Source organism: Somniosus microcephalus, chromosome 22, assembly GCF_052327205.1.
Source record: "Somniosus microcephalus isolate GS21.2 chromosome 22, FLI_Smic_1.0, whole genome shotgun sequence".
Classification (NCBI taxonomy): Eukaryota; Metazoa; Chordata; class Chondrichthyes; order Squaliformes; family Somniosidae; genus Somniosus; species Somniosus microcephalus.
In genome coordinates, this window is record NC_141008.1 from 65,861,615 (window position 1) to 65,881,665 (window position 20,051).

The 20,051-nt window shown below is 43.5% G+C and overlaps 1 protein-coding gene across 4 annotated transcripts in view; it reads right to left on the bottom strand.

Moving 5' to 3' along the window:
- LOC147102482 (protein phosphatase Slingshot homolog 2-like) overlaps window positions 1–20,051 on the bottom strand; it is a 201,785-nt gene that overhangs the window by 36,930 nt on the left and 144,804 nt on the right. For 3 of the 4 annotated variants that reach the window (XM_085964977.1, XM_085964976.1, XM_085964978.1), the window contains 3 exons: window positions 13,301–13,365; window positions 3,671–3,789; window positions 1,116–1,184 (listed from right to left, as the gene is read on the bottom strand). In XM_085964977.1, coding sequence (XP_085821103.1) covers window positions 1,116–1,184; window positions 3,671–3,789; window positions 13,301–13,365 — 253 coding nt within the window. Of the gene's footprint in view, window positions 1–1,115; window positions 1,185–3,670; window positions 3,790–3,894; window positions 4,615–13,300; window positions 13,366–20,051 lie in introns of those variants that run through there. The other variant, XM_085964979.1, reaches the window with a different exon arrangement.

Consider the following 20,051-nt stretch of genomic DNA (forward strand, 5'->3'; position numbering starts at 1 on the left):
CCTAGAAATTCACTGGCCTGAGCGCCACTTTTGAGGCGCTAGAGGGCCTAGCGCCGAAGTTATGGCCAGTTTAGAAATTGACAGGGGCCCTAAATCGGCGTTAGGCCGGTAGCGCTGCGCCGGCACCGATGACGTCATCGGTGTGCACAGCGTCCCGGTTGCCATGGTAACCCGCCCGAACTCGGAAATTGAGTTGCGGCCGCCTCGCCCGTGGCAGCCGCAAGCAACGTTCTGGCAGAGGTGCCTTACAGAACTTTGCGCCGGCGCATTAAAGGCCCCGCGGCGGCCGGCCGCTTTCCCGCCGGCCGCCTGGCCGCAGCTCCCTCCCCGGACTTCCCCCCCCCGGAACAGAAGCAAGCCCGGCACTTGTCCGAGGTGCCGGGCTCATTTTTAAAAAGATTATCGCGGGCCGCGGCCGGGTGCAGGCAGCTCCTCCTTAACGGAAGGAGGAGGCCTGCACTTCCCGAGCCTGCCGCACCGCAGCGGGCGCCGCAGCGCCGGAATAGCGCCGCAATGCGGCGCCAGTTTTGAGGCGCTGAGACCCCTCAGTAGCGCCAGCAGCCGTTTGGGCGCGGCGCTACTGAATTTTTGGCGCGCGCAGGGGGACTTAGCGCCGGCACTAACTTCCGGCGCTAAAGCCCTCGCTGCGCCAAAACCGAATTTCTAGGCCCTGGACTCAGGCTGGGTTAAAGCTTTGCCTAACTGCCTATTTTTCATGCAAATTAAAGCAGAAAATATAAATGGATTTGAGAGATATATTCCCAAGAATTCTTCTGTTCTTACGAGACCGCCTGGACAGTGATACAAGCAGGCTGTGACAAGCTGGGTGACGATGAATAAAAATCAGAACCAAAACCAATTCTGCCCTCATCAGATATCCACGCAGGCACACTTCCATCAGGCGTGGTTGGATAGGGCAGGAATCCAGACTGATTTTTCTTGTCACTTTGTCTCAGATAGGCTCCTTTTATACTACCAGTAACAAATGCCTCTCCTTTGTGTTGTCTTGAAAGCAATATCTTGGAACAAGAAGAATTTTACTACTTGACATTTAGTGCTGGGTTCCCAAGGTTTTACTATTTGAGATTAGATGTTTAGGTACTGAGTGTACTTACCCATCACCATCCAAATGGATCAACGTGTCACTCCATAATGGAAGAACCAGGCCCATTGTGCAAGTATTGCTGCAAAGATAATGTAATCTAAAATTAGCATAGTTTCTGTATACTATGTTGCACATTGCTTTATGCCGATATCTTCAGCAGAAAGGATTACAGAGAAGGCATAATCAATATAAGTCCATACAACTACAGTCTGTACTCAGCTCAAGTACATTTGGAAAAAGTGAAAAAAACATTTAAACTAACAAGAATTAAACTACAGTACTGATATCAAGTGCTCTTGCTCTTCGATAAAAAGCAATGAGTTTAACAATGGGCTGAAGCACCTTCCAAAGCACATTTTTCTCTTACAAAAGCAAAATACTGCAGATGCTTGAATTCTGAAATAAAAACAGAAAACGCTGGAAATACTCAACAGGTCAGACAGCATCTGTAGAGAAAGAGTTAACATTTCAAGTCGATGGCCGCTCGACAGAACTGACAGGATTTCCATTTGTCTCTTTACCGTGTTCTGATCGTCACAGTGGAATGGTTTCAATCCTCTAATACATTTTTAAATCTTCAAGTTGAGATCAATTGTATGCAAGGCTAAATATTTGTATTGTAGGATGAGCACAGTTTTGGTGAGCTTAAGCATATCAAAACAGAATTTAAGCAGCCATTCAGCTGGAGCTGCAATGTGCCAAAGAAAAAAAATGAATGAACTTGGTCTGAGAAAACTCCAGACGATTTTCTCAGTGCATTACTGCTCCGACTGAATCCGTAATTTTATTTTTCTTCTGCACTGGCTCGCCTAACAATGGCCAGACAGCACAGAAACAAGAGGTGTAGACACAATATTTTTGAATACAGATATCTGCAGTATGCAGAAATTTTTTTAAACCAGTATACGGAAAGTGTAGATTGCATTTATATTATATCAAATTATGTGTAATTTAACATATAACCACCACTTGTGCAGTCCAGATTTTGGAAACTGTGCTTATTGTGATCACTATATAACCTTGCTACAGAGAGAGAGAGAGAGAGAGAGAGAGAGAGAGAGAGAGGTGCTCAGGGAGACAGTTAACAGAAATAACTTGTGTTGACTGCACAAGATGACCTCATGGAAAGTTTTATAAAAAGCTCCCCATGATCAGAGGATATTCTTAGGTCCTCCCCCAGCCACATGCTCAAGCCATTTCTAAATGCACCCTGTAACAGAATGGCACACAAGAACCACCATCTTCAAACATCGAACTATAAAGAGTGTGTGTTGTCTTGTTTACATAGCAACAAGCAAGCATTAATCAGCATGAACCTGACAGATACAATGCTAGTTATTTGCTTGATCAGAAGATCGGAGGTTTATTAGAGAAGTGTTGCATACTGTCACATTGGCAAACAGCTACAGTAGGAAGGTCTTAAACAGCACTTTCAGCCTTACAACAGGACATCATTGATAAAAGCCTCTATCTGCCCACTGACTATGAAAACCTATAAATGTGTGCAGGGAACATGAGCTGATATTACAATGCAAAGCATATTATTCAAACAAGATTAATTACTTATGTCAAGTGCAATATTTTTTTTCCTTGTGATTTAACACATTAGTAAGAGTTCTTCTTTAGATATCCTTTGTTGGGGATATTTTAACCTGGCTTTTTGAAGCAATATTTAGCATTTTATGAATAAAAGTTTAATGTTCCAGTGCAGAGATTCATTGACAATAAGTCAGTTAAAATCTTAAGGTTCATACCCAAACTACATCATTAAAAAAAGGGCTGCTCCAGTTTGGTTTCTTGCACAGTATATCTGAAGGATATTTTAAACTGGTTACAGTAATCTCATCACAGATGGGATTGCATCCATCACAAAGAATATTGAAAATTATTTTTGGGCAAATTTATTAATTGAGATGCTGCAATTTGAAAATAGATACTACAACACAAAAAAAGCAACAAAAATGTTAAATAATTGCTGGCTAAAAAATGCAACATGCTCAACAGGTGCTTAAGTCCAAATAAGCTCAGGAGAGACAGACAGACAGACAGAACCAAACCACCATGCGAGAGGGACAGAAAGAGTTTGGACAGGATACGTTACAACCCATTAATCATGGGCATCAGTTTAAAAAATGAGGAAGTGGGATATCCAAATGATCAAATAATGGCTAAAACCATATTCATTACTTCCCATTATGACATTGGTAAAAAAAAGCATTTAAATCACAAAACAAATCCTTTAACTGACAAAACTCTCAGCAACAAAAGCATTTCCTGCATGAATAAACTAATTCAATTAATACAAAAACAAGCTTTATGTAAAACAACAAGGAATCAGTTACAAGGCAGCAGTTCCAGCAAAGAGTTCAGATGATATAAATTGCGACAGCAAAACTCTTTATGGTTAATCATGTTCTTTGAATCCCTCAAAGTAATTATTCTGCATTATATATTTCATAATTTATTTCAGCCTTAGGTCCTCACTATATTAAATGGCAATGAAAGTTTCACCATCAGTTTAAGCTTATAAAAAATGGTAACAGTCAAAGTTTGAGATTTTCTTACCTATCTTTGAAGAAATCCATTCCTAAAACAATACTTTCTTCCGTGTCTTGTCTGCCATTGGTGGAAACTACCACCATGTACCTAGTCAGTTCTAGATAAGCACTTTCCAACCGTACAGCCTGAAATTATTTAGAAGAAAATAAGCTCTGAAAGAGTTCTGTTATTTTAAGCCTTGAATAAAGAAATCTTTACATTTTAAATCAATTTATACATCCTCTCCCAACCTGGGGATAACTTTCGTGTAGGCTGGATTATCAATATTTATTTCAGAGAGCCAGTCTGCATCAAAACAACATAGCAATATTTGCAAACCAATCTCTGAATGCCAGTCAGCTGACCTGGGACGGTTTATGGTCACCTGATCATAAAGCCAAGCTAGTTTACAGCTGTTGCCACTTATGCAATCTATTAACTGGCTTAATTATTGTAACGCATTAAAGATCTACAAATCCTGGTAAGTTTTCTGTTAAGATTCAATCTAAACAGTTTTTGTTCACTATGACAATGATACAGAGGCATTACACTGATGTTCACACAGCATTGTGTACAGTTAAAGCTTTAAGTACATCTGCAAATACTAAACATAGCAGGTATGATTCGATGGAGCTTTTGCAAGACTGACCCGTTACAGGCCAATTTTGATTTAAATTTTGGCACGGGAACTGCAAGAATAAATATTTACAGATATAAACACAACCCTGGAATTGATCTGGAAAATATTCAGAAACATGGGGGTGATTTTAACCCACCCCGCTCGGCGAAACGGGGCAGCCATGCAGGTAAATCATCTCCAAAAACTTACCGCCCCATTCCCTCTCCATACCGGCCCGTTTCCACCCTAACTAGGCCCTATTTTTAGCCAGGCGAGGCACCCACCCTACACATGGAAGCCTCATGCAAATCAGGGTCCGATGAGGCCGTTAGGACTCCAATTGCATTTTAACTGCTGATTGTACTGAACATGGCAGGCACCCTGCGCAATTAGTCAGCAAAAAAAGTGAGGGCCCCAAAAAGGTAAGTTTTAAACTTAACTTCGCGGAGTGAGGTGGAGCACTCTTACTCCTCTGGCTCCCACAAAAGGAAAGTCTGGGCCTCTGCAGTCCCAACTCATCCCCGCTTCCCACCGGTGAGATCCTGCCAAAACCATCCCCTGCAATGTACCTGCTCACCAGCAGATGGCCTGATCTCTGCCTATCAGCAGCTGGCCAGCTGCCTCTTTTATGCCCATTTCAGGCAGCCAGTGGGATGTAAATGAGGTCTGGGAGTTAAGATAGCCTGGGACTCAAATTAACATATTCTGGAAGGGGGTGGGGGGGAAAGAGAGGGGGTGTAGAGAATGTGTGACACTTGCCCCCTCACCTAGCTGAAACCCACCCCCCATTAAAATCCCACCCAGACATTGTGACAGACATTGCTGAGTATAGTAGAAGCAGAGAGAGACTTGGCAACTAAAGCCCTTTATGAACACCTGCCACATCACAAGATTTATTGTAAAGTGCACATAGTTCTCCCAGGAGCAGTTGCAAAGTAAACTTCCTAAACATCCGTACAGCAACAAGTATTATTTTTAGCTACCTATGCAATAGCGATCTTTATGCTGTATTATGCTCAAGTGAAGCAAACTAGTAGAATTCACATTTAAAAGGATGAACGCTTTGTGGAGCACAAGTGCAGTATTGTGGTTAAGTTGCACAGAGCAGCCTTCTTATTTTGAATGTATTTTCTACTCTTCACCCTCTCTTTGGGTTTTGCCATGAGCCATCCCTCAGCTGAGGAAATAAGACGGCTGGTAACTCGGACTTATGACCATGCTGATCTTGAGCTGGTTGCTAGGAGATAGAAGACAGCCCTGTTTTTGATTCTCCCTCACACTTTTGAATTTCCTGCTGAGTTACAAAGAAAGAAGTCGCCTTTCACAACCTCAGGATGTCCCAAAGTGCTTCACAGCCAATTAAGTACTTTTGAAGTGTAGTCACTGTTATAATGTATGGATTTTGCACACAGCAAGGCCCCACAAACAGCAGTGAGAAAAGTGACCAATTAAACAGTTTTAGTGGTATTGTTTGAGGAATAGTATTGGCCGGGACACGGGGAGAACTCCCATGCTTGGGAGGTCTCCCCGTGTCCCGGCCAATAATAGGTCTTGGAATTTGCTGCCCCAGAAAGCTGTGGAAGCTACATCATTAAATAAATTTAAAGCAGAAAGAGAGAGTTTCCTAGAAGTAAGGGGAATTAGGGGTTACAGGGAGCGGGCAGGAAATCGGACATGAGGCTAGGTTCGGAATGGTCATGGCCCTGTGGGTGGCGGAGCGAGCCCAGGGGCCGTGTAGCCTGGTTCTGCTCCTACTTCTTGTGTTCTAATTCTGTGTTAGATTTCAGGAGATGGTTCTATTCACAGGGATTAGTGGAGACCTCGGGAACAGGCTGCGAGCTAGGAGTCCTTCAAGAGTAAATTGGGCCTGTTCCTGGCTGGGGTGGAGATCACCTCTTACAGAAGGTAAGTACTGCAGGAAATACAGGGACAGAGTGATCTCCTGGACGAGTTTCGATCGCCTAGAGGGGTCGGAGAGGAATTTCCCAGATTTTTTTCTCCCAAATTGGTCATTGGGTTTTTTAATCTGGTTTTTCGCCTCTCCCGGGAGATCACATGGGTTTGGGTGGGATGGAGAGTGAAAGTAGATTTGAGGTTAGGATCAGATCAGCCATGATCTTATTGAATGGCGGAGCAGGCTCGAGGGGCCGATTGGCCTACTCCTGCTCCTATTTCTTATGTACTTATATGCTCTTCTTCAAATTCTGCCATGGGTGCTTTATGTTCACCCAAGAGGGACCTTTGGTTTAACATCTCATTCGAAAAGAAAGCACCTCCAACAGTGCAGTGCTCACTCAGTACTGCAGTGGAGCGTCAGCTGAAATGATGTGCTCAAATTCTGAAGTGGGGCTTGAACCCATAACCTTCTGATTCAGAGGCAAGAGTACTAGCACTGAGCCAAGGCTGACACCTAAAGTTTTCCTCCTCCCCACAACATGGAGATGTACTCCTCCCCACAGCATAGTGGTTAGCACTGTTGCCTCACAGCGCCAGGGACCCGGGTTCAAATCCGGCCTCGGGTGACTGTCTGTGTGGAGTTTGCACATTCTCCCCGTGTTTGCGTGGGTTTTCTCCGGGTGCTCCGGTTTCCTCCCACAGTCCAAAGATGTGCGGGTTAGGTTGATTGGCCATGATAAAAATTGGCCCTTAGTGTTAGGGGGGATTAAATACGTGGGGTTACGGGGTTACGGCTTGGGTGGGATGGCTGTCTGTGTAGGGACTGGATGCTAGGGTTTGGATGATCAGCCATGATCTCGTTGAATGGCGGAGCAGGCTCGAAGGGCCGAATGGCCTACTCCTGCTCCTATCTTCTATGTTTCTATGTTACTTAACCCCTGCTCAACACCGAGGGGCCCTGAAATGCCTAGAAAATGGTACATGATGGTAGAAAATTAAATAAATTGACAGTTGTGACATGAATTGTAGGCTATGATATCATTAGAACTAAATTATAGGCAGCACAAACATACGAGAATAGTTGATTCAATCTCTCAAGTGAAATGGGTGAATGTATTATAGACCCAAGTCAACACCTAACAAAACTCTTGGTGGCTAGGCAGTCAATATTTCATGACTTGTCATTAGTTTCCAGGACCTTCCCTATTGCAACCACAAATACTTGTAATCCCTAATCCTGGGAAGGGGAAGTTTTTAAAAAAATATTCGCAAACAGTGAGCAACATGCTTACAGTAGCACATAAGTGACTCACACCTCACTGCTGTAGTTCACCCGAAAAGGAGGACACATTTTTAGGAAACAGAAATCGTTTAATTTGGGTGCAACTTTTGGGAAATAGACTTCAAATTTAAAAAAACTTCAGTTTAGGCTTACATAATTTCTTTATTAAATTCTAGCAACAACCCAGTGCATTTATTTTTCTTAGCTTGGCTAAACTTGAGGGGCCAAACATCAACTAGGATAAATTTATAAATATATATTCTATGAAAAGTACAACACTGTACTTCCAATCTATACTGTGTTAAACAACAGTATTCCCTTATAAAAAGGCATAAGCAAGGGTAGCTAGTCATGCGTTAATGCCCGGTGAATGTTTGACATTCCAAATAGATATCATTCAAAGCTGGCTATATTGGACAGTGCGTCAATACAACTGATAATCATAAACAAAGTTCTACATGTCACATTCCTGTTCTCATCATTTCAAATCTTAATGTGTTAATTGGTCGTCCACCAGTCTTATTGGCAGACATTTTTAAAGCAGTTCCAAATATATTGTACATTATGCAACGTTTTCCCCCACAGTCCCCTTAAGCATATTGCTCACTGTTTGCGAATGTGTGTTGAGTGATTTCAGTATTTAAAGTGTGTATGCCAAATTTTCCATATTTAATAAGAGAAGACTGAATGCAGCACCAACTCGTGTTCTGACACTTTGACTTGATTAGTATTGTGTCTTTTAATGAGGTCAGACCAATCTATGGTTAGCTGGGAGCAGATTCTGTAGCTTGGAGTAGGGAAGCTGCTCCTGTTGCAAGGAACGGTCAATGCAGCCTCCACATCTGAAAAGCACAACAAGGAACTTCAGTGAAACAGCTGGAACATAGTTTGTGGCATTTCTTTTGAAATCAAGGATGCCCTGTATGAAAGCTTTTCCATGTACTGACTTTCAAGGCACAGTGCATTCCACTTCAAAATGTCAGGAACAGCAATTACTGGACATCAGTAAGTTTTTTTATTTATTCATTCATGGGTTGTGGGCATCATTGGTAAGGCCAGCATTTATTGCCCATCCCCAAGTGCCCTTGAAAAGGTGATGGTGAGCTGCCTTCTTGAACCGCTGCAGTCAGTGTGGTGAAGGTACCCCCACAGTACTGTTAGGTAGGGAGTTCCAGGATTTGACCCAGCGACGATGAAGGAACGGCGATATTTTTCCAAGTCAGAATGGCGTGTGACTTGGAGGTGGCGGTGTTCCCATGTGCCGGCTGCCCTTGCCCTTCTAGGTGGTAGAGGTCACAGGTTTGTAAGGTGCTGTTGAAGAAGCCTTGGCAAGTTGCTGCAGTGCATCTTGTTAATGAATCACACTGCAGTCATGTTGCACCGGTGGTGGAGGGAATGGATGCTTAAGGTGGTATAACTGTATTTATGGAAAATGGACAATAGGGGAGCTACTTAGTGATTGTTTTTTACATTCTGTATTTAAGGACACTATATGAAAGGACAGGGATTAAAATAAGAGGCAAACAACCAAACATAGCACTGTTACCACGATTACCAGTAACTTACAATTTCCCACAATATACTGCAGATTCCCTATAAAAATTAATCAATGTTCCCCTTAAGGTGTGCGGCTGTGCACCAATTGAGGTCCCGCGCAGGCCGCTCACAAGCTCCTGCCGCTGGGAGAGATATCACGCAGCAAAATTAAAGGGACCGCACACACACACACAATTTTTTTTTTTTTTTAAAAGAGGGAATATTGGTTTTAATGATAGAAGCACAGATAATATACAAATTTGTACAGATAACATACAAATTTGTACAATCAAAGGAAAAACCACAATTGCTGGAAATCTGAAATAACAAAAGATGTTAGAAATGAACAACAGATCAGTCTACATCTGTAAAGAGTAAACGCAGGTTATGACAATTTGGGTATGTACCTTTCATCAGAACTGATGACTTCTGATGAAAGATACACATCCAAAATGTCATAACTTGCCTTCCCACTTTATAGATGCTGTCTGACCACCTGTGCATTGCCAACATTTCCCGGTTTTACACTGGAATGTGTGTTTGGAATGCGATCAGCTTTTTGAGGGTTTCATTTTAGTTGACCACATCAGTTGTACAACTAACAAATACTGCTACAGAACTGATGTCAACACAATCTGTAAATACATAAAATTTTGTGCAGTAAAACTAAATGCCAGAGATGATTTGTCTTCTGAACAGGATTTTTTAGTAAAACAATTTAGTTTTGTTATGCACCTAACTTATGTGGAAGTGTAGCTTTAACTGTGAAGGAAGGTTTGCAGCCCCAAATCATAGTACACGAGAAAATACACAACAGAAACATGGTTAAACAAAAATCTGCACTGATCACAATAATTTTTTTTTTTTGAAGTCTAAAGTATTAAATATATTTTTGCTACTTAACTTTCTTATTTATGGAGACCCAAAATTTATTAATAACTTCACAATGGTGTAAATGCCCAGGAAAGGCAGATACTAAATATTAAAAAGAAATATATATCAAACACGTACATACCATGATCAGCTTTCAGGACGACACTTTATGCTTTTGGGTGAGAGGCAGTATACAATGAAAGAGTTAAGTATTTTTTGCACTCTTTTTGTGTTTACATTTGCACGGTCTATCATGTAGACATGACCAGGTCCACAGGCTGCTGTCAGTCTGCAGCAGGTTGTCTTAAATGCCCCAATAGCTAACTGGTACTATGAACAGTTGGTAACAAGTTCTCACCTATAGGTGTACAGATTCAAATGTCGTGAGTTTCATGCAATATTATGCCATGCCACTCAAGTAAAATGAATGGATTTCCGATTTACTTCACGTGAGCAGTAGCACCGTGCAATTTAGGCTCTCTGAATCTGGACTGCTGTGTTTTCAGTCATCCAGCATGGAGCTGTTGCAAGTACAGTGTAAAACCTGCACTCAGACTTTGGCCCGTATTTTCTGATCCCTACGGGCACATCCGTAGACCTCGCAAATGCCGGTTCCAGGCATGCGAAGCGCATGTGCTGAAAACCGGCATTTCCGATCCGTCAAGAATGCTCTTGACAGAACGGACGCCTGCCCTGGAGAAGGGCCTCTGCAAGGGGGGGGGGGGGGAGGAGAAAGAGTTCCGCTTTCGGCAGAACCTCCGCCAGCTGAAATCACTTAAAAATCTTACGCCTGGTAAAAGCAAGCATAAGGTTTGCTTTTACCAGCATAAGAGTTTAAAAAAGTAAAAACATTTTTTCACTCATTTATAATTTCAAAATACTTTTTAAAGGTAAGTTTATTTTTAGCCCCGTAAAAAACTAATTTGTTTCAAAAAATTAATTTGTTTAATATTTAATGTAATTTTAAAAATGTGATAAAAAATGTATTTAATGTTTTGATGTCTTTTTGGGATGATCTCCATTCATACTTTTGACATGTCTAAGCTGTCAAAAATATGAAGGGAGATTCCCTTCCCCCATTGGCTCCCATGGCCCACGTGATCCCAGGGACGCTTGCGAACCTCATACGCCCCTGCGATATGTGGGCCCTGCACATTTCGTCGTGGACAGGCCCAGGAGCGGAAATGGCCAGACCTCTGGAACACTCAGGTAAGGGCGTAGATTTTTTCCAGATCGGAGTCCTCCGCACGCAGGAAGCCTCCGATCGGAAAATACGGGCCAATGAGTAGGGACTAAACACAAAGCAAATCCCATCTAGTGGAATGACTGAATTTGTTTAAACGATGAAATTCAAACAAACATTCAAATACTTAATGTCATCTGTAAACAGGAATAAAAGACCAAACTAGATTTAAATAATGTCTCTTTTTTTTTAAAAAACAGTAACTGTACAATAGGCACTACACATTAGTGTCTGGTCCAACTCAACAGTAAAGTCAACCCTGCAGTGAATATATAACTGCACACAATATATAACTGCACACAACAGATTTATTAAATACAGAAGTCTTTGATTTGATTTGATGATATATCCAAGGTCCACTATAATTCTGAATGTAAATTCATTAAAAGGGAACCGACTGAACGTTGTTTTAGGAGTTCTTGGAAAAGTAAAAATTGCAATCAAGTAAACTTCAGGGTTTTAGAAAATGAGAAACTACTGTAACTCGTTGAATCTCTAAACCTCAGTATTTAAAAAAAATCTTATGCAACAGTACTAGGCACTACAGTACCTTTTCCAGATAAGGCTTGGCGGTTTTAAGAACAGGCTCCAAAAAAAATTTCTTACAGCGAAATAATATGTATAAAGTTGCTGATCCTATATAACTTCATTAACTTTCATGAATGCCATTTTTGAAAATTAAGATGGCTCAAATGAGATTGTGTCAACATAAATACAAATCCAGACCACAAAATCTACTGTGTTGGTGCACAGGATATGGCAACACAACATTTCATGCCACCACTATGATGTCCTGTTTGATAAATCAAGCGGCAGAGTTTAAATGTGGCCTCCGCTCTGCTGCTGACCAGCAACATGGTACAATGTCTATATCTAGAGGGGTGAGCGTTGGTACTGCAGGACTCTGGCACGAAGATTTACACAAGAACCTTTATTTTTTTGTTAGGGCTCTGGGAGAGTACCATTCACGTAGACACCTGCGATCTACAAGTGCCAATCTGTACACTTTGCCCGTGATCCTCTGGTCCCCCAATGGAGAGCGCCTCTGGTCCCCCAATGGAGAGCGCCTCTGGTCCCCCAATGGAGAGCGCCTCTGGTCCCCCAATGGAGAGCGCCTCTGGTCCCCCAATGGAGCGCGCCTCTGGTCCCCCAATGGAGAGCGCCTCTGGTCCCCCAATGGAGAGCGCCTCTGGTCCCCCAATGGAGAGCGCCTCTGGTCCCCCAATGGAGAGCAAATGTCAAGAGATTCTAGTTTTTCCATGTCTCTGACCTCTACTCTTGGGAACCATGAGAAGTTGGGGGTCTGAATGCTGGAGGCATGCAATTTGTCAGCTTTATGTTTTAGTGTGCCAATGGCAGGAGTACCAAGCTTCTGCCAATGATTGTACATTATCTTATAAAAGTGCTTCATGTTTCTCTTCAGAATTGAATTTGCACCAGAATCATTTCAGAAAAAGATAGTATAAATAACAGTATAAAACTATTGTGAATAGAATGGAGACTGATTTCCACTTATAATGTACCATTTCTGCTATATAGGTCAGAAACTTTAACAGATTATTCCAAATATCAGTATGAATCTGGCAACTGAAAGTAGCAGCTTTTGGGTGGATGATAATACCCTGCATTGTGACGACCATACACTTGATTACTGCAATAAATGGCTACACTATGGAAGCTATTTTTCTCTTATTTAAAAAAATGTAATTTACCCTTCCCTTTCTAGGTTCCACTTTGCAAACTATGCGCCACTCCTCAACTGAGCATGATCAGGCAAGCTCCTCATTGACCATTGCCAATGCCACTCTGGGTCAGCAGCAAGCAGTACACAAAAGATTTCAGATATGGTACCTTTCCAATTCCCAATGTAGAGTGCGCCAAGCCCCTGCTTCACACCTTCACAACTCGCCATATAATGAATCCCCAATTTTAGTAAGTGGGAAGGGGCAATGGGTAGGGTTGAGTGAGTGAGTCAACCCAGTGTTCTTGCATAGCGCTCGATTCAAGGTCAGAGTTGGCTAACGGCCTGCAAACAAGTCAGCTGCTCGCCCCCTCAGCTGGTTGAATGTACATGAGAATATGAAACAAATACATTTCTGTGGGAAAATTTCCATTGGTTTTGCCAAAGGCACAGTTTTGAACATAAAATCTGCATCAATCCACTGAAAGGAAAAGGCAGAGGAATTTGCATATACATGGATAACTCACCAATCGGATGTTGTCTTCAGGTCTAAGAAGAGTGAACATTGCTTGTAGGTGCTGTTGAAGGTCACCTAAACAACAAAAAAAACCACAGTAAGGAGCTGGATTTGGAAAAGTGAAAGAAATTAGTGCCAAGTATTTGTGATAGCTCAATGAATTTCAGTTATCGTCATCGCAAGTATATACATGGCTGCATGTGACTCTTCTACATGTGCATAGCTGTGGATTTTGATAATCGGGGGGCAGTACTGTGCGGCGGGGGCAGGTTGGTAGAGGACCTTTGTCTTACGGATGTTTAATGTAAGGCCCATGCTCTCGTACGCTTTGGTGAAGGTGTTGACGATGGTTTGGAGTTCGACCTCCAAGTGAGCGCAGACGCAAGCGTCGTCTGCATACTGTAATTCAACGACAGAGGGTGGGACGACCTTGGATCTGGACTGGAGGCGACGGAGGTTGAACAGTTTCCCGTTTGTTTCGTAAATTAGCTCCACTCCAGTGGGGAGCTTACTGAGGGTGAAATGGAGCATTGCAGCCAGGAAGATCGAGAAGAGCGTTGGTGCGATGACACAGCCTTGCTTGACCCCGGTTTGTACGTGAATTGGGTCTGTGGTGGAACCGTTGGTCAGGATCACGGCTTGCATGTCGTCGTGAAGCAGGCGGAGGATAGGGACAAACTTTTGAGGGCAGCCGAATTTGAGGAGGACACTCCATAATCCCTCACGGTTGACAGTGTCGAAGACCTTTGTGAGATCAAAGGCGGCCATGTACAGCGGTTGGTGCTGTTCCCTGCATTTCTCTTGTAATTGACGTGTGGTGAAGATCGTGTACATTGTGCCCCTTAGTGGGCGGAATCTGCATTGCAACTCTGGGAGGAGCTCTTCGGCCACTGGGAGAAGGCGATTTCCCGATACGAGACTCCCAAAACAAGCGCTCTACTCGGAGCTCCGGCACGACAAGAGAGCCCCAGGTGGGCAGAGGAAACGCTTCAAGGACACCCTCAAAGCCTCCTTGAAAAAGTGTAACATCCCCACCGACACCTGGGAATCCCTAGCCCAAGGCCGCACAAAGTGGAGGAGAAGCATCCGGGAAGGTGCCAAACACGGAGTCTCTTCGCCGGGAGCAAGCGGAAGCCAAGCGCAGGCAGCGCACGTCAACCCAAACACCTCACCCACCCGCCCCTTCAACCACCGTCTGCCCCCCCCTGTGACAGAGACTGTAGGTCCCGCATTGGACTCATCAGTCACCTGCAAACTCATTTTCAATGTGGAAGCAAGTCATCCTCGGCTCCGGGCTCCGAGGGACTGCCTAAGAAGAATAGCTGTGCAAATTTTCCCATTTGGAGATGGGTAACACTTCAATCCTAAAACGTTACATGCGCACACAGAGATCTCCCATGGCGCTGTACTCATGGAGTCAAAGCGAAGTGTAGTTTTTAGATGAAGTGAGGGGATAATTCGACCAGGCACAGACGGAATTCAGTCATCATTTTAAAAATCATACATTTTGTCCTTTTTAAAAAAAAGTGTTTTATTTTTTCCATGTTCACATTTATCATGGAAACTAATTTATACCCTTCCCTATGGCTCCAGTATAAATCACAAATAAAGACTCATTTACAAAGGTTCAATCAATACCAAGGAAAGTCTTAAATCAGTGACGATCATGCACAGCCATTGAGAGGTCACTTGATACAGTCAGAATTTGTTCCCCACAGCTGCAAGAGATGCCAGGGGCTGTCTATCGGAGACCTGAATCTAAACAGTGATGAATTTTTGAAGAAATTCAGCAAGGGGCTTTTAGAACAAGAGGTTTATCGAGTTATATTATGTAACGCAAGGCTATTGTAAGAGTTGCAATGATCGTTTATGACAATTAGTTGCCTTATTATTCTGGCTGCAATGCTCACTCAGAAGAGCGAGCAGAAAGATGGATACTTCTGTTTTCAGGTGTCAGGCAACACAAATTTATAAAATTTCACTTTTACACATTGAATAATGAAGAAGCCAAATTCAAGATGGATTGATGGGTTGCAAATGCAGAAACTGTCCTCATATGCCATTGACTGCAGAAATTAGAAGAAAACTTGAATGTAGAATTAAACCAGAAGTAGGTAATTACAAAATGGAAAACTAGGGTGTTGAAGGCTACAGTATTCCAATACCACATCTCCCTCATATAGAACAATTTATTCCTCAACACTTTTGTGTAAGTGTTTGTCAGATTACAATGACCCAGAATTTGAGGTGGGTAGTAACAGCGAACAAAGAGTGTTTGCTGTTATTACCCCTTTGAAACAGACCACAACTTCAGGGTTTAGCACATGCGCACCCTAACGCAGAAATCCTGAAGTTGCGGTCAGTCATTCACTGCTCCGACACTGGCTGCGCTGCGGACCCCCCCCTGCCTCGCAACCACATAGCCGGCAATCAGTGTACTGGACGATAACTTGGGCTTTACCACGGTAATATCGCTGTTAAATACCCTATTAAAAGCTAGACCTTGTTGGATTAGGTGTAACTGGGGTTTGAACAACATACTGACTGCTAAACAAACGTGGTGGTCCTGAAAAACTAATTTTAATGATGGGAGTGTCAAATTTAATTAATGAAAATTACAATTCAAGAAACTTCAAAAAAAAACATTTAAGTTTGTTCATATTTATTTCAGGGTTACCTTCCACCCCCACCCCCATGTAAGAGCCCTAATCTTAATTTTGCTCTCTAACATTTAAAAAAAGTCAGAAAAAAAGGAGTTTCTTCACTTTCTGGTTCCGTCTGAGAATTCTGCAGTGATTGGCTTAGACAGCCTGTTGACATCACATCAACTCGTGCTATGGAATTCCCACTAAACTGCACTGATCTCAACCGCATGTCGAAAAAGCCGAACTTCTCACCAGCGATCGCGACATCTTTGTGGGCAGTTTTCTTCGAGGCCAGTGGCGAACCCTTGTGTTTCGCCGCTGACTGCAAATTATGGGCCAATATAAATGCATTCTTTTACAAGACTGTGTAGTAAGCGCTTAAGTGAATAATGGCAACACATGCCAAGTAATAAGGGAACGAAAGATGGGTAAATAAAGATAGGAAATTATTAATTTCCTCTCAATATCACCCTCAGGAAGTAGATGGGAGTTAAACAAGTCTGGCAATCTCATACGCTGATGAGCCTTGAAATACACTAAAGTAACAGGATAGCAAACTGGTAGTTGCAGCTCTTCAAAGCCCTTAGGACACCTACTGTTTCGATTGCAGGCTGAAGTATAGGCAACAGAGAGGCTGGGCACAACGACTATTTAATCAGATTCGCTGGATGCCCAGATCTATGCTTCTACTGTGGGTTTGGTTATATTGTTCCTTTAACATTGATGAAGGGTTATGCATCAATGTAAAAATGGCAGCATAACTCAGGAAACTACCAAGTGCACTAATGCTGGGAGGTACGAGACCTCTTCTGCAGGCCATCTCACACCAGTTTAAATCTGCACAGAGTACAGTACAATTCTAGTCTTATGGTCTGCTATCATTACTTGCAACAGCTTGCCTCATGTCAGATATTGAGGAGGAATTATTCATGACAACACTGGGCCAGATTTTACTTTGGAGTGGGTGGGAAGGAAGGAAATTGCAGAAACAAATCCTTAAAACAATTTTGATTTAAAATCATATGTGCAAGCAGGATACATGGGCCTAGAAATTCAGTTGCTTGCGCCAGCCGGTAGCGCCTTAGGAGGAGGAGATGTTGGGCGCTAGGCGGCTAGCGGCCGGAGCGCAATCTGCGCCTCTCCCCAACTTCACTCACGATTTTGCGTCGGCGCAAAGTCTTTGCGCGCGCTCAGCTGCGCGCGCAGATCCTGACGTCATTTCCTCGTGCAACGCCCTTTGTGCGCCCCAAACTGGAACTTCAGTGGCGCCGCCCTTCTTTGCGCCTGGCGCCCCCCAGCGACTGGTAGAGGGGAACGGTTCCCAGTCGCTGCGGGGTGCGCTATTTAAAGGGGACTCCTCCTGCATTATAAGTGACAGCCATTTTGTGCCAATCCTTCTGTGTGAGAGACAAAGGCAGAGAGCTTTCTGCTTTGACTCAGCGCTCGCACAGGCTTCAGGCCAGAGCTTTGCACTTGGATTTCACTTTCAGTGCCATAGCCTTGAGTCGCCACATATACTGTAATGGGGGCTACAATGGGTGGAAACGTTGGCTTTCTGCATTGCATTCAAAGGGATCAGAGACGCCGTGAGAGAGTGCCAGTCATGGCCAGACGGAGAAGGGCCAACAGGTGTCGGCACATGAGGCCTTACCCACCCAGGGTATACCGCCAGCAGTTCTCATATCTGAACATGTCTGAGGAGCAGTGTGTTCGGAGGCTGCGATTCAGAAGGGAGGTGGTCACTGAGATCTGCCACCTGCTTCGCAGAGATCTGCAGCCACAGCTGAGGAGCAGGACATCTCTGTCGGTGGCAGTGAAGGTGACGGTGGCTCTCAACTTCTATGCCACCGGCTCCTTCCAATCCGCTACTGGGGACATTGCCAACATCTCCCAGTTCGCGGTACATTGCTGCATCCGACAGGTGAACAATGCCCTTTTCAGAAGGAGACGTCAGTACATCTCCTTCCCCATGACCCTGGACAAGCAGCAAGAGCGTACAATGGGATTTGGAAGAATAGCGGGCTTCACCATGGTCCAGGGCGTAGAACTGATGAACCAGCATTGGTCAGGCCTTGCTTCAGGGCTGCAGTGCGCAGGGCATGGCAGCCAGACAAGTCCACCCTCCCCCTTTAAGAGCTGACCGGCGCCAGAGTGTCTGCCGTCAATCAGCAACTCGCCGCACCTGCACTGCGCCCGCCCTCGGGGGTATCGCCCCGGACCGCCGGCTTAGCGCCTAATGATAGTCGTGCATCGCCTGTTTTAGCGCAGCAGCAACCTCTTGGGGCGATGCGACTGAATATCGGCGAAGGTGGCGCGAACTTGCGCCGGGCGCAAACTTTAGCGGCCGCCCGACTGTAGCGCCCCGAACGTGGCTATACTGAATTTCTAGGCCATGATGTTATATGCAATTTCCTCTACCATCTTTTCTGTCAAACATGTAAATTAATTTACCACTTCAGGAGTTTGTGGTTGAGAGATTTTTGTAAAATCAGTAGGGTTATTAAAATGGTAATTCATTTAACAATGGGTCAAAAGTAAACAAGAGAAGGAACTCCTACATCAAGTATTCAGTGGACAAACTGCAAACTACCACAAAAAGTGATGTTAGTTGGTAAGTCGGAGTCATGTGATTTTTTCCAGTTAGCCATTCATTTATGTAATCTGCTATGCATTACACAATGTTGTCATTTCACATCAGTACTAATGAAACTAAATGCGTGATTTAATATGTAAATTTTTCATTTGTTGCAGGTGAACGAGCGCTTACATTTGTGCTAAAAGAAACCTAAATTTATCACGATCTTTGCTCGCACATTTTTGAAGTTGCTTCATTAAAGCATTCAAGTGAATGGAAATAATCCTCTACACCCCATTCTATACTCAACAGTGCAATATATTAGGACTTTACTTCGAAACAAATAGCTGTTAAACTAGTAAAAAATATTCTGTCAGTCATTAATGGCACATTTTGTTTTGCCATCTGAAGCCCTGAAATGGTCAGAAAACCAAAGTAAATATTGCGCCACTAGAACTTGGGTGCACTACAGAGATGGTTTGTACCACACCAAAGACAACATAAATTGACAGTGGCTTAATGTAGATGGACATTTTTAGGCCTCCTGGTGGATTGAGTGATTACAGCACTCGTGCTCAGCTTGTGCAAGCCCACCATATACAGGCCAGCAACCTTTTGCTCATTGTGACCTGTATGGAATGCGGAGAGGACGGGGAGGGGCAGCAGGTGGGGAGTGTGGAGAGGATGGGCTGTCCTATGAGGAGTGATTGAGTAGAATGGGCCTATATTCTCTGGAGTTTAGAAGAATGAGGTGATCTCATTGAAACGTTTAAAATTCTTAGAGGGCTTGACAGGATAGATGTTGAGAGGTTGTTTCCCCTGGCTGGAGAGTCTAGAACTAGGGGGCATAGTCTCAGGAAAAGGGGTTGGCCATTTAGGACTGAGATGAGGAGAAATTTCTTCACTCAGAGGGTTGTGAATCTTTGGAATTCTCTACCCCAGAGGGCTGTGGATGCTCGGTCGTGGAGTATATTTAAGACTGAGATTGATAAGATTCTTGGGCACTAAGGGAATCAAGTAATATGGGGATAGGGCGGGAAAGTGGATTTGAGGTAGATGATCAGCCATGATCTTATTGAATGGTGGAGCAGGCTTGAGGGGCGTATGACCTACTCCTGCTCCTATTTCTTATGTGCCTATGTAAGTTGCAAAGAATAATTTTGCAAAAAAACCTGCATGTTTTAATGTGGAACAGGCTGTTGAAACTAGACTACAATATAGACGGGTGGGTTTCTATTGCAATTGGAGATGCAGTCAGTATTGCTACAAGACACAGTTCTACAATATAAACTACAGCATAAAACTGACCAGAACTCATCATGAAGTCATCAAAATCCTTTGAAAGAAATAGTCTTGACCAATGTGGATGTTGTCTAATCGGGAGGTGACCAAGCCAGATGAGAAATCTTCTAAATCTTGATAATTTTGCACCAGTCATTTTGCAGTATTTGTACTGAAGTCAAAATTCCCACCCTTCCCCCATACTTCGAGCAGAAGTACAAGCTTACTTCCTTTTTTCAGCTTCGAGAATTACAGCTGTG